Source organism: Pseudochaenichthys georgianus, chromosome 18 (genome assembly GCF_902827115.2).
Source record: "Pseudochaenichthys georgianus chromosome 18, fPseGeo1.2, whole genome shotgun sequence".
NCBI lineage: Eukaryota > Metazoa > Chordata > Actinopteri > Perciformes > Channichthyidae > Pseudochaenichthys > Pseudochaenichthys georgianus.
The window spans coordinates 8991098-9005705 of NC_047520.1; the positions used below are offsets into that span (position 1 = coordinate 8991098).

The 14608-nt window shown below is 41.6% G+C and overlaps 1 protein-coding gene and 2 pseudogenes across 1 annotated transcript; all 3 read right to left on the reverse strand.

Moving 5' to 3' along the window:
• Positions 1–6754, reverse strand: part of LOC117463466 (uncharacterized) — a 43341-nt pseudogene extending 36587 nt beyond the window's left edge.
• On the reverse strand, positions 796–4964 carry LOC139435766 (uncharacterized; annotated as a pseudogene).
• Positions 6755–9012: 2258 nt separating the features above from the next.
• On the reverse strand, positions 9013–13855 carry LOC117463470 (uncharacterized). Its single transcript, XM_034105709.2, has 18 exons — positions 13741–13855; positions 13601–13650; positions 13436–13525; positions 13068–13195; positions 12849–12992; positions 12702–12770; positions 12083–12253; positions 11914–12010; positions 11611–11817; positions 11015–11373; positions 10814–10931; positions 10526–10731; positions 10326–10443; positions 10075–10247; positions 9881–9975; positions 9679–9797; positions 9376–9594; positions 9013–9295 (listed from the first exon to the last, which is right to left on the reverse strand). Exons 1-18 carry the CDS (start codon positions 13761–13763, stop codon positions 9249–9251), a joined length of 2433 nt encoding a protein of 810 aa, XP_033961600.1. The 5' UTR covers positions 13764–13855; the 3' UTR covers positions 9013–9248.
• Between the last annotated feature and the right edge of the window lie 753 nt (positions 13856–14608).

The window sequence follows — 14608 nt, forward strand, 5'->3', positions numbered from 1 at the left end:
GAAGATGTCATACCCTGGAGTCCACAAACAACAAAGAAGGAAGTGTCCCAGTGCACCCACAACAACAGACCATCTGTGACCTAGTGTTGACCGGTCACAGAATGGGAACAATAACATTATGGCTCAAGCAGCCTATGTCCTTAAAGGAGATAAACAGACGTCAGGGTTGGTCCTGTAAGTCATATCTAGGAGTCTAGGTCAATAATTTCCCTAACACAATCCAGATAGTCCTACACACTTTTAACGCAAGGGTTGATTTAGAGATGAGTAAAATGTATCCTCTGCTAAGGAATTAAAATAAAATTCCAAGAATTCAATCTGAAGCAAACATTAAATGTTCAGTTTTAGCTTAATACTTACAGTTCACCTGATGAACAAAAGACATATACTGAAATGTCATTTTCTACCCGTTTGACATACTATACAATGTAAAAATATGCAACAAAAAAGTCATAGTATGTTGAAAATATTAGAGAAACGACAAGGTATGTCATAACAATTTCGAAATAAGGCGTAGTATAGTATACTACGGAACAAATTAAAAACAAACAAACATCGAAATAAGGCTCATTATAGAATGTCGAAATAAGGCTGGAAACGACAATATACGTGTAAAAAAAAAAAAACATGACGAAAATATGGGAAACACTTCCAAGTATAGTATGTCAAATGTTGCAAAACAAAATGACAGTGTTTTGTCAAAATAAGGCGTACTCATCATCTTTCAAAAATAATTTGTTTAGGAGGCGTTGACAGATATGCGACAAAGACAGCATTTTTAAGAAGACAGCTTTATTAAATTCTAAAATTATCAATTTAAAAATTATACTTCCTTCAAATATGGGCAGCATTAAGTTTTATCTGCAAGGATTGTCGAACTCCTGTGAACAGAAAACATTACAATTGTGAGATACTACACTTAAAATGGGAGATTTGTATATGTATGGGTTAAAGCTCTCACCTTTATTCAGCGTTGGCCAGATATATCGATAACTAGCGTTGGCCGGATGTCGAAACCTAGTGTTGGTCGGATACCGAAACCTAGTCACTTTGACATAGCGAGAAGGAGGGTGGAGGGCAGGCTTGTATGATCCTGTAGCTCGTCTTGTGGCAGCAAGTGTGGTTGTAGCAAGTGTAGTTGTAAGAGCTGAAGTGGGCTGGATTGTGGGACTCTGCAGACCTGGCATTCAAAAAGAGAAATGCTTAAAATCGAATATGGGGAGTAATACCTGGTCACCTTGAGAAAGTGAACAAACTACTTTACCTGCTGCAGGATGTGTGGTATGGAGGAGGCTGCCGATTCCAACTGCATCAGACTCAAATCTGTGCACTGAGAAGAGTCGATGGAGACCAGAGAGAGGATAGGTACACTGCATTGTCACCCTGCAAGAAAGGCACATTCACCCACACATCAGATAGCAATTTCTGCCTTTAAAACAAAACAGACTAAAAAAGGGATACTTACCTTTCCTTAGCATTATCGGAAACAACCTGGCTAGGTCTGAGGAACTTCTTGCTATAGAAAATCTCATTTTCATAGGTCACATTTTCACTGTTGAGCTGTAGGCAAAAGATGCAAACGGTGAAACATTTAGTTTACGACATTCAGACGTTCCTTCTGTTGCCAGTGTCAAAGATAAAGATATAGCAGCGGTACCTTGACTGTGGATCCACAGCTGTTGAGAGAGAAAGAGAATAGAGTCCTGCTGCCGTCTGTCTCTTTGGGGCCACAGTATTTGTCTCTCAGGTTGGTTCTAGCAGGATTGCCTCCATTTGGGATGGCCAGAGCCAAGTCAGCCACCACAGTCATCCTCCCATCAGTCGAACACACTGTAGAGAAGACCATCGAGTTATCCTCAATTCAGCTAAATCTTACAGATCTTAAAATAAAAAGACGCCTGTTCTTACTAATGAGTTCTGTGGGAGAGAACGGACAAGTCTTGATAGTCGATCCCTGGACCTCTGATGTTTCAAGATCCTGCATGATGATTTCAAAAGTGCCAAAGAATCCCTTCAAGGATACGTTCTATAAAAACATATGCAGTTTAGTCATTGATCAATACAGCGGTCAAATAAAGAGCATTTGCTGCCACTCAGTCTCATCTCACCTTGTACTCGTAGCCGCGAGAGAAGAGCGGCACCTCGAGCAGCAGACTGTTGCTATCGTTGATCATGGTGTAGCCGTGCTGGTCTGCCAGCTCTGATGTCAGCAGGTCTGAGTCGATAGTGATCTCCCACAGGTAGTCAAAAGGCCGGTGGTCCAGCTTGAAGCTGATGCCAGACTCCGTGCAGACAGCATCAAATTGCGGAGGAGCTGTTACAAGAAAATGTGTTAATCTGCTAGCCGCCATTACAAAGAGAGGATTAAAAAAAGACTTTTAACGGTATGGACTTACAGACATCTGTGACCAATGCTACAACAGATTCCATGTGGTAATAAAGGTCCTTTTCAGGCAAAACTGTCAGTGTGTAGTTGATGTGGAGTATATAATGAAGAGCATCCGTTTTAGAGAACTAGGAGACATAATACAATTCATTATGACTGAGCTCATGTCAAGCTGCAAAACTTGAGTTATCCCTTAAAAAAACACCTTACCTGTTGCAGGACGACAGGGTCTTCAAAAGGCACCTTCAGTTTGTAGCCATGAGTGTTGTTGGGATGAACAACCTTTGTGATAATGAAACTGCTTACGCTTAAGGGCACTGTAAATTCTTGTCCATTCAAATGAACAGCAGCCAACTGTACGTCTTCAGGGACGTCTCCGAGGTACACCGTGAACATGTTTTCTTCAAGAACAGTTTGGTTTTCAGCGAAGATGGGGCTTGGCAGCAGGGGGAGTGGCTAAAGTCCTGAGGGAGCGGATCCTGGTTTCTACACGATCCTCATCCACCAGGATTTGTTCCAAGTAGAGATGATAGACATAAAACTCGTAGAGATCGTCCTCCACAGCACTCTGAAGAAAATACATATCGTTTGTTAAGAAAAGTAAAGTACAAATGTTGTTCGGATCCAGTTAGTAAGAGTTAAATGTTTTCTCTTTTGAGTATCTGGAATATCCAACATTAAAAGATGATCTTGAACCTTTGAGAACTATGAGTTGTATTTAGAGACCATGAATGCATCTGCTTACTTTAATTTAGCCTACAAACCCCAGTGTGTATCTATGCTCTTAGGTTTTTGATTTCTGACCTTCCTGTATCGTCCTTCAGCATTTTCGGGAATGCAGATCTGGATTGTGTTGTTCTGCTTCCCCACAATGTAGCCCCTCTCCTCTGCAACTGGCTGCGCAACAAGTTGACCCTTGAGACCAACGTTGATTTGTTGGCCATCTAGATTTGGGTACAGCATCTCAGGAGTCTCCCACAGCATGTAGCCGCTTTCATTATACAAGCCTTCATCTGTCAAGAGTACATCAGATTCATAGCTTTACTTTTCCAGCAAGTGGAAAATAATCCACAGCATAAAAAAATAGAAGAAGAAGGTGTTTAAATACTGACCCATGGAGAAAGCAGCCACAAGGTCAACCATGAGGACAACCCAGCTTTGTCTGGAGAATATAGTTGCATGTACTGTTTCTACTGGAACACCATTGACCTGGAGAGAGCGCTACATTAGAAACTCTTATGCTCAGATTTACAAAATAGGCATTATTAACCAATGGTTTACCTCAGTGCTGAATGACTCGGGTTGTCCATGCGGAGCACGAAATACCAGCCTTCTTTCAGTCAAGAGAAACACATATCCCTGCATACGAGCGTCTGAGATGTTTATTGGCGGCAACTGCTCGTCATCCGTCTGAAACATCACCTGCCAGTCTGAAGTGGTGGACCTATGAGCCTGGATAGAGATTTTAAAGGTCCCCTATTATAGGTCTCTGAATCAGTGTCTGGGGGCGGGGGGGGGGGGGTTACCTTGGTTGGTGATTGGCTAATGGTTACACAAGCTAATAAATCATTTTGACATGAGTGTTTATTCATAGTATTTATATAAATGGATCAGGACAAAAAGTGAGCGAATATTATTCCCTGAAACTTTCAGTATCTGTTTACACAGAGGGGACACATGTTTATGTATAAAAGACATGACAACATTTATTTAGCATATTAGGTGATCCTTAAGCCTTAAAACGGAGAGAGAAAAAAAAAAAAGGGAATTCTCCACAGAAATAAATTAAACTTACAGGTTGAGAGAATTCCAGTCATCCTTCTTTGTTCCAGAGGGACAGGTGACTTCACTCCTCACAGACACCTGGAAAGAAGTCATGATTAGTCACCATCTGAAATACGCCATAATAAGATATACAACCTCAGATGTAAACCCGCTTACCTCCATGTAGTTCGTCTCACAGGTAACCTCTCTGGGACACCAGGGGACAGATGGAGAACAGGTCTTGTCTTGCAAGGGATAAGTCACCTCCTTTCCTTCTTGTGTCACATTTAGGTTAAAGTTGAATGTGAACATTTCATCATCCTAAAAATCAAGCAGAAAATTACAGGATGCCTAGCCTGCACAGTAAAATACATTTTCAATGCAATTTGTGCACACTTTGTTCTGAGTTTGACAGCTGAAGTAAGAGGCCCGGAGCTCCACATGGCCTGGTAGAGGGTGAACATTGATACTGTAGCCACACTGTGCCGCATACTGCTGAGTGATAGCGTATGCACCGGTCTCATCTGGAAGAAAAATAAAAATTATCGATGATCTCAATATTAACTCCCAACATCCTGAAAGTACAGGTATACTGGTGAACAAACAGTGAATAATAAACTATTAAGGTCATGTTTTTCCTAAAGGTAAAATGATGGTTCAATCAATTCAAGATGCTTGATGAACGTGCACTGCTCATGTGGAAGAAGTTCCTAAAATATTCTGTGTTGGCCTAGCATGATAACGTTTTCCAGAACTTACCAACTGCCTCAAAGTGAGGTTCGTCCCCAGTGAAAGAGATATCGACAGCTATCATGATGTAACGATCATGACACTCCATACGAAGCACTCCTATGTGCACAAACAAGTTTAGGTCAACATATGAACAACATTAAATACATGTCAATGGGTTGTTATTTTACTTACCATCTGGAATGCCAGCAGTCTCTGCTCTTGACCACAGAAGTAAAGCGACACTGAAACAAGAGCAGAATGTCTATGAATATACAAAAAAAACGACAAAATGAGTGGTCCAGGCCTATATTTGACCATAAAAACAACTTACCCAATGCAAAACCCAAAAGCCATAGCCACTGATGTGTCTGCAGTGTCTAAAGCTAGCTTAGCTGCTAGCAAACTACACTTGCTAACCAAAACAAGCTTAAGTGTAACACCTGCTTGTTATATCCTGGCCAAACTAGTCCTTTCTTCTACTGCCTCCAACAACAGCTTTTATATTCTTTTTTCACCAATGAGTTTGAAGGCATGGCCCTGACCAATCACAGGTTGGCAGGGGCATGACGTGAGCCTGGTCTGATTGGTCAATCACTCAATTTTTTTCACCAAGGGAAGCCAATTTCGGCTGGCCTCCTCTCGCAACAGAGAGTGCAATCTACTGTTTCACCATAACATCTAGAGGGGCGCTGTTTCACTCTTTGTAAACTACTCAATGAGAATGGGGGAGAGACGGGCCGGCAGCAACACACAACAAAGAATTATAACTACAATCCGAAAAAACAGGGGAAGCCTGGCTTCCCTTGGCCTCCAGGAGAAACGCCACTGCAAGTGAAGGAGTTCAAGTATCTCGGGGTCTTGTTCTCGAGTGAGGGAACAATGGAGCGTGAGATGGGCCGGAGAATCGGAGCAGCGTGTGCGGTACTGCAGTCGCTTTACCGCACCGTTTACCGCACCGTTGTGACTGAGCCAGAAGGCAAAGCTCTCTGTCTACCGGGCCATTTTCGTTCCTCCCCTCACCTATGGTCATGAAGGAATGGGTCATGACCGAAAGAACGAGATCGTGGATACAAGCGGCCGAGATGGGTTTTCTCCGCAGGGTGGTTGGCATCTCCCAAGGTGAGAAGTTCAGTCATCCGGGAGGCGTCTATCGTTTTTCCAACCCAGTTTAGATTTAACCACGCCCACTTCCGCATTACGCAAGGATCGACGTAGCTCTACGCGATAGCGTCATAGACGCGGCACATCCGCGAAATCTGAATCTGACAAGCGAAATACCATCCTTTTAAACGCCGCTAATAGTGCTTCTTTGTCCTATAGAACTAAAACAGCCGCCGAGGCACTAGTTAGCGGATCTTACGCAGGGCAATGATCATCCAAGTCCAGACAAGAACCTCAATTTGTGCATTTTATTCCAATAATATAGTACGATGAACAGGTTTCCTATACCTCTTTTCCTTAAGCCTTTCCCTTGTGTGGCTTGAAACACCCTGGTAAAAAACCGTTTGCCTACTAGTGCTTTGGCTCCCACCACCCACCTGTCTCCAAAATACACAATTACACCAGGTGCTCTAATCACCCAGTGCCCAAAACATGCCTTATGTTTTGTTGAATGAATAAATGTTAAACTATTAAATAATATAAAGAGATATATACTGTATATAGCTCCAACAGTCAATATGACTGACGCCCACACTTATGCAGTGCTGAGGTAATGTTAATTCATCATTTAATATTAATTCCTGATGGATATAAGAGGGATACATTAGCAAACATCTGTATATCTAGCCTATATATAATGTTTCGTTTTTTTGTTTGTCATGTAACATTAACATTTTGACCTTCAGTTTAGGATGTAAAGGTATCTATTTAATATTTTATTTAAAGATAGACATTTATAATATGTTATAAATGTCTATTTTGTTATATAATACAACATATAAGATTTGACATTAATAACAGGCATGATTATTACACCGTCAACCCTTATTCAGAGTGCCTATAAATGTATATATTTTTTTACAGTGCATTTTTTGGCTTTTTTTGGGACCATCGCACATGTGTGTAAGTAACTCTATAATCTGCAACAACTGTCAGGTGGTGTTATTGATTATCTTTGCAAAAGAGCCCCCACCGATATTGAAAAATATCTTTTAATTGAAATATGGGAGCAAAAACAAAAGGGTAGAATTGATCATACCATATTATGTTATTATTGCAACTGTTTTTATTATATTGTGTTGTTTTAAACTTTATATATATATATATATATATATATATATATATATATATATATTATATATATATATATATATATATATATTAGTGCTGTCAAAATTATCGCGTTAACGACGGTAATTAATTTTTTGAATTAATTGCGTTAAAATATTTAACGCATTTAACGCATGTGCAGAATGGCCCAGACAGCAGTTAGTAAGATTGATTTCAGTAGCCACGGTTTTGAAAACTTTTGTCACGTAGTGATCGTCTTCTCAATAGAACATCTTTGATAAGGGCGTGGTGTTGTTGCAGGAAGTCCCGACGGAGAATACTCTTGCTGTAGTACAGGGCAGAGCCATATAATAGTAATAATATGGCTCTGGTACAGGGGTGCACATAACTGGTACGCAGGTTATGTGCGTCATCTGAAATGCGTACCGTCACTTGTGTCAGAAAGCGCATTTGCGTACCGACGTCCTTGTGAAGCTTTTCCAGAAGGCGGTTAGATCACCGGACGACAGAGTCGGTCTCCGTGTGCACAGACAGGGCTGCTGTTAACGTCGGTCTGTACAACGGAACTGTGCCAAAACTACGCCAACCGGCTGCTGAGGGAGTCTCTCTCTCTCCCCCCCCCCCCCCACTGGAGAACTGCGCTAAAACAGCTGATCACAACGTTCACACTCTGTGGTCACGAAGTACTCCACTAGCCCCCCCCCCCTCTGTCGACTTTCCTGAAGTACTCCCCCGTTGATAGAAATCAACACGTAATTAATTAAGACCCCACGGTTTGATGATTGATAGGTGTGTGGGTTGTCTTTCATTTTGACATGCAGAAAAATGTTATAATAAACATACATACTGTATGGCGCCTGCTTTCATTTATCTTTCCATTCCCACAACAATATACATAAATGGCATATTTTGGACATAGTTCGAATGGTGATTAATCATGATTAATAAATTTTTAAGCTGTGATTAATCTGATTAAAATGTTTAATCGTTTGACAGCCCTAATATATATATATGTTGTAATGGAAACTTCTGTGTAGCAATTCAGTGGGAGTCACCGACTCAGGAAGGAGACAGGGTAGAGCAGGAGCTTCGATGTCAAACACTGGAGGTTTATTGGAGTTACGGCCTGAGAGATTCACATCACAAATCACACAGTCACGGTCTGACTGCACGGGTGGTTGCCACGTCAATTCTGGAGAACCTCTCTCTCGTTAGCCCATTTAACTGGTTTCACAGAGAGTAATCAACATATTTAGATAAGATAGTTTAACCAGTTGGGCACACTGAGTCACTTGCGTCCGTCACTTATGGCCTCGAAGATGTCATACCCTGGAGTCCACAAACAACAAAGAAGGAAGTGTCCCAGTGCACCCACAACAACAGACCATCTGTGACCTAGTGTTGACCGGTCACAGAATGGGAACAATAACATTATGGCTCAAGCAGCCTATGTCCTTAAAGGAGATAAACAGACGTCAGGGTTGGTCCCGTAAGTCATATCTAGGAGTCTAGGTCAATAATTTCCCTAACACAATCCAGATAGTCCTACACACTTTTAACGCAAGGGTTGATTTAGAAATGAGTAAAATGTATCCTCTGCTAAGGAATTCAAATAAAATTCCAAGAATTCAATCTGAAGCAAAAATTAAATGTTCAGTTTTAGCTTAATACTTACAGTTCACCTGATGAACAAAATACATATACTGAAATGTCATTTTCTACCCGTTTGACATACTATATAATGTAAAAATATGCAACAAAAAAGTCATAGTATGTTGAAAATATTAGAAAAACGACAAGGTATGTCATAACAATTTCGAAATAAGGCGTAGTATAGTATACTACGGAACAAATTAAAAACAAACAAACATCGAAATAAGGCTCATTATAGAATGTCGAAATAAGGCTGGAAACGACAATATACGTGTAAAAAAAAAAAAGAGAAACACTTCCAAGTATAGTATGTCAAATGTTGCAAAACAAAATGACAGTGTTTTGTCAAAATAAGGCGTACTTATCATCTTTCAAAAATAATTTGTTTAGGAGGCGTTGACAGATGTGCGACAAAGACAGCATTTTTAAGAAGACAGCTTTATTCAATTCTAAAATTATCAATTTAAAAATTATACTTCCTTCAAATATGGGCAGCATTAAGTTTTGTCTGCAAGGATTGTCGAACTCCTGTGAACAGAAAACATTACAATTGTGAGATACTACACTTAAAATGGGAGATTTGTATATGTATGGGTTAAAGCTCTCACCTTTATTCAGCGTTGGCCAGATATATCGATAACTAGCGTTGGCCGGATGTCGAAACCTAGTGTTGGTCGGATACCGAAACCTAGTCACTTTGACATAGCGAGAAGGAGGGTGGAGGGCAGGCTTGTATGATCCTGTAGCTCGTCTTGTGGCAGCGAGTGTGGTTGTAGCAAGTGTAGTTGTAAGAGCTGAAGTGGGCTGGATTGTGGGACTCTGCAGACCTGGCATTCAAAAAGAGAAATGCTTAAAATCGAATATGGGGAGTAATACCTGGTCACCTTGAGAAAGTGAACAAACTACTTTACCTGCTGCAGGATGTGTGGTATGGAGGAGGCTGCCGATTCCAACTGCATCAGACTCAAATCTGTGCACTGAGAAGAGTCGATGGAGACCAGAGAGAGGATAGGTACACTGCATTGTCACCCTGCAAGAAAAGGCACATTCACCCACACATCAGATAGCAATTTCTGCCTTTAAAACAAAACAGACTAAAAAAGGGATACTTACCTTTCCTTAGCATTATCGGAAACAACCTGGCTAGGTCTGGGGAACTTCTTGCTATAGAAAATCTCATTTTCATAGGTCACATTTTCACTGTTGAGCTGTAGGCAAAAGATGCAAACGGTGAAACAATTTTAGTTTACGACATTCAGATGTTCCTTCTGTTGCCAGTGTCAAAGATAAAGATATAGCAGCGGTACCTTGACTGTGGCTCCACAGCTGTTGATGGAGAAAGAGAACAGAGCCCTGCTGCCGTCTGTCTCTTTGGGGCCACAGTATTTGTCTCTCAGGTTGGTTCTAGCAGGATTGCCTCCATTTGGGATGGCCAGAGCCAAGTCAGCCACCACAGTCATCCTCCCATCAGTCGAACACACTGTAGAGAAGACCATCGAGTTATCCTCAATTCAGCTAAATCTTACAGATCTTAAAATAAAAAGACGCATGTTCTTACTAATGAGTTCTGTGGGAGAGAACGGACAAGTCTTGATAGTCGATCCCTGGACCTCTGATGTTTCAAGATCCCGCATGATGATTTCAAAAGTGCCAAAGAATCCCTTCAAGGATACGTTCTATAAAAACATATGCAGTTTAGTCATTGATCAATACAGCGGTCAAATAAAGAGCATTTGCTGCCACTCAGTCTCATCTCACCTTGTACTCGTAGCCGCGAGAGAAGAGCGGCACCTCGAGCAGCAGACTGTTGCTATCGTTGATCATGGTGTAGCCGTGCTGGTCTGCCAGCTCTGATGTCAGCAGGTCTGAGTCGATAGTGATCTCCCACAGGTAGTCAAAAGGCCGGTGGTCCAGCTTGAAGCTGATGCCAGACTCCGTGCAGACAGCATCAAATTGCGGAGGAGCTGTTACAAGAAAATGTGTTAATCTGCTAGCCGCCATTACAAAAAGAGGATTAAAAAAAGACTTTTAACGGTATGGACTTACAGACATCTGTGACCAATGCTACAACAGATTCCATGTGGTAATAAAGGTCCTTTTCAGGCAAAACTGTCAGTGTGTAGTTGATGTGGAGTATATAATGAAGAGCATCTGTTTTAGAGAACTAGGAGACATAATACAATTCATTATGACTGAGCTCATGTCAAGCTGCAAAACTTGAGTTATCCCTTAAAAAAAACACCTTACCTGTTGCAGGACGACAGGGTCTTCAAAAGGCACCTTCAGTTTGTAGCCATGAGTGTTGTTGGGATGAACAACCTTTGTGATAATGAAACTGCTTACGCTTAAGGGCACTGTAAATTCTTGTCCATTCAAATGAACAGCAGCCAACTGTACGTCTTCAGGGACGTCTCCGAGGTACACCGTGAACATGTTTTCTTCAAGAACAGTTTGGTTTTCAGCGAAGATGGGGCTTGGCAGCAGGGGAGTGGCTAAAGTCCTGAGGGAGCGGATCCTGGTTTCTACACGATCCTCATCCACCAGGATTTGTTCCAAGTAGAGATGATAGACATAAAACTCGTAGAGATCGTCCTCCACAGCACTCTGAAGAAAATACATATCGTTTGTTAAGAAAAGTAAAGTACAAATGTTGTTCGGATCCAGTTAGTAAGAGTTAAATGTTTTCTCTTTTGAGTATCTGGAATATCCAACATTAAAAGATGATCTTGAACCTTTGAGAACTATGAGTTGTATTTAGAGACCATGAATGCATCTGCTTACTTTAATTTAGCCTACAAACCCCAGTGTGTATCTATGCTCTTAGGTTTTTGATTTCTGACCTTTCCTGTATCGTCCTTCAGCATTTTCGGGAATGCAGATCTGGATTGTGTTGTTCTGCTTCCCCACAATGTAGCCCCTCTCCTCTGCAACTGGCTGCGCAACAAGTTGACCCTTGAGACCAACGTTGATTTGTTGGCCATCTAGATTTGGGTACAGCATCTCAGGAGTCTCCCACAGCATGTAGCCGCTTTCATTATACAAGCCTTCATCTGTCAAGAGTACATCAGATTCATAGCTTTACTTTTCCAGCAAGTGGAAAATAATCCACAGCATACAAAAATAGAAGAAGGTGTTTAAATACTGACCCATGGAACAAGCAGCCACAAGGTCAACCATGAGGACAACCCAGCTTTGTCTGGAGAATATAGTTGCATGTACTGTTTCTACTGGAACACCATTGACCTGGAGAGAGCGCTACATTAGAAACTCTTATGCTCAGATTTACAAAATAGGCATTATTAACCAATGGTTTACCTCCGTGCTGAATGACTCGGGTTGTCCATACGGAGCACGAAATACCAGCCTTCCTTCAGTCAAGAGAAACGCATATCCCTGCTTACGAGCGTCTGAGATGTTTATTGGCGGCAACTGCTCGTCATCTGTCTGAAACATCACCTGCCAGTCTGAAGTGGTGGACCTATGAGCCTGGATAGAGATTTTAAAGGTCCCCTATTATAGGTCTCTGAATCAGTGTCTGTTACTTTAGATGAAAATAAGGAGCCACGACCCTCAGAGATATTTGGTTAAAAAGAACACAATGGTGCTCTAGGAGGAGATTCAGGTGATAAGGTGTGGGGGGGGGGGGGGGGGGGGGGGGGGGGTTACCTTGGTTGGTGATTGGCTAATGGTTACACAAGCTAATAAATCATTTTGACATGAGTGTTTATTCATAGTATTTATATAAATGGATCAGGACAAAAAGTGAGCGAATATTATTCCCTGAAACTTTCAGTATCTGTTTACACAGAGGGGACACATGTTTATGTATAAAAGACATGACAACATTTATTTAGCATATTAGGTGATCCTTAAGCCTTAAAACAGAGAGAGAGAAAAAAAAAGGGAATTCTCCACAGAAATAAATTAAACTTACAGGTTTGAGAGAATTCCAGTCATCCTTCTTTGTTCCAGAGGGACAGGTGACTTCACTCCTCACAGACACCTGGAAAGAAGTCATGATTAGTCACCATCTGAAATACGCCATAATAAGATATACAACCTCAGATGTAAACCCGCTTACCTCCATGTAGTTGGTCTCACAGGTAACCTCTCTGGGAGACCAGGGGACAGATGGAGAACAGGTCTTGTCTTGCAAGGGATAAGTCACCTCCTTTCCTTCTTGTGTCACATTTAGGTTAAAGTTGAATGTGAACATTTCATCATCCTAAAAATCAAGCAGAAAATTACAGGATGCCTAGCCTGCACAGTAAAATACATTTTCAATGCAATTTGTACACACTTTGTTCTGAGTTTGACAGCTGAAGTAAGAGGCCCGGAGCTCCACATGGCCTGGTAGAGGGTGAACATTGATACTGTAGCCACACTGTGCCGCATACTGCTGAGTGATAGCGTACGCACCGGTCTCATCTGGAAGAAAAATAAAAATGATCGATGATCTCAATATTAACTCCCAACATCCTGAAAGTACAGGTATAGGCTACTGGTAAACAAACAGTGAATAATAAACTATTAAGGTCATGTTTTTCCTAAAGGTAAAATGATGGTTCAATCAATTCAAGATGCTTGATGAACGTGCACTGCTCATGTGGAAGAAGTTCCTAAAATATTCTGTGTTGGCCTAGCATGATAACGTTTTCCAGAACTTACCAACTGCCTCAAAGTGAGGTTCGTCCCCAGTGAAAGAGATATCGACAGCTATCATGAAGTAACGATCATGACACTCCATACGAAGCACTCCTATGTGCACAAACAAGTTTAGGTCAACATATGAACAACATTAAATACATGTCAATGGGTTGTTATTTTACTTACCATCTGGAATGACAGCAGTCTCTGCTCTTGACCACAGAAGTAAAGCGACACTGAAACAAGAGCAGAATGTCTATGAATATACAAAAAAAAACGACAAAATGAGTGGTCCAGGCCTATATTTGACCATAAAAACAACTTACCCAATGCAAAACCCCAAAGCCATAGCCACTGATGTGTCTGCAGTGTCTAAAGCTAGCTTAGCTGCTAGCAAACTACACTTGCTAACCAAAACAAGCTTAAGTGTAACACCTGCTTGTTATAATCCTGGCCAAACTAGTCCTTTCTTCTACTGCTTGCCTCCAACAACAGCTTTTATATTCTTTTTTCACCCATGAGTTTGAAGGCATGGCCCTGACCAATCACAGGTTGGCAGGGGCATGACGTGAGCCTTGTCTGATTGGTCAATCACTCAATTTTTTCACCAAGGGAAGCCAATTTCGGCTGGCCTCCTCTCGCAACAGAGAGTGCAATCTACTGTTCACCATAACATCTAGAGGGGCGCTGTTTCACTCTTTGTAAACTACTCAATGAGAATGGGGGAGAGACGGGCCGGCAGCAACACACAACAAAGAATTTCCGAAACTAAACAAAGTGTTTTTATTTATTTATTAAAATTATAACTACAATCCGAAAAAACAGGGGAAGCCTGGCTTCCCTTGGCCTCCAGGAAAAAAAGGCCACTGCAAGTGAAGGAGTTCAAGTATCTCGGGGTCTTGTTCTCGAGTGAGGGAACAATGGAGCGTGAGATGGGCCGGAGAATCGGAGCAGCGTGTGCGGTACTGCAGTCGCTTTACCGCACCGTTTACCGCACCGTTGTGACTGAGCCCACAAGTCCAGACAAGAACCTCAATTTGTGCATTTTATTCCAATAATATAGTACGTTGAACAGGTTTCCTATACCTCTTTTCCTTAAGCCTTTCCCTTGTGTGGCTTGAAACACCCTGGTAAAAAACCGTTTGCCTACTAGTGCTTTGGCTCCCACCACCCACCTGTCTCCAATATACAATT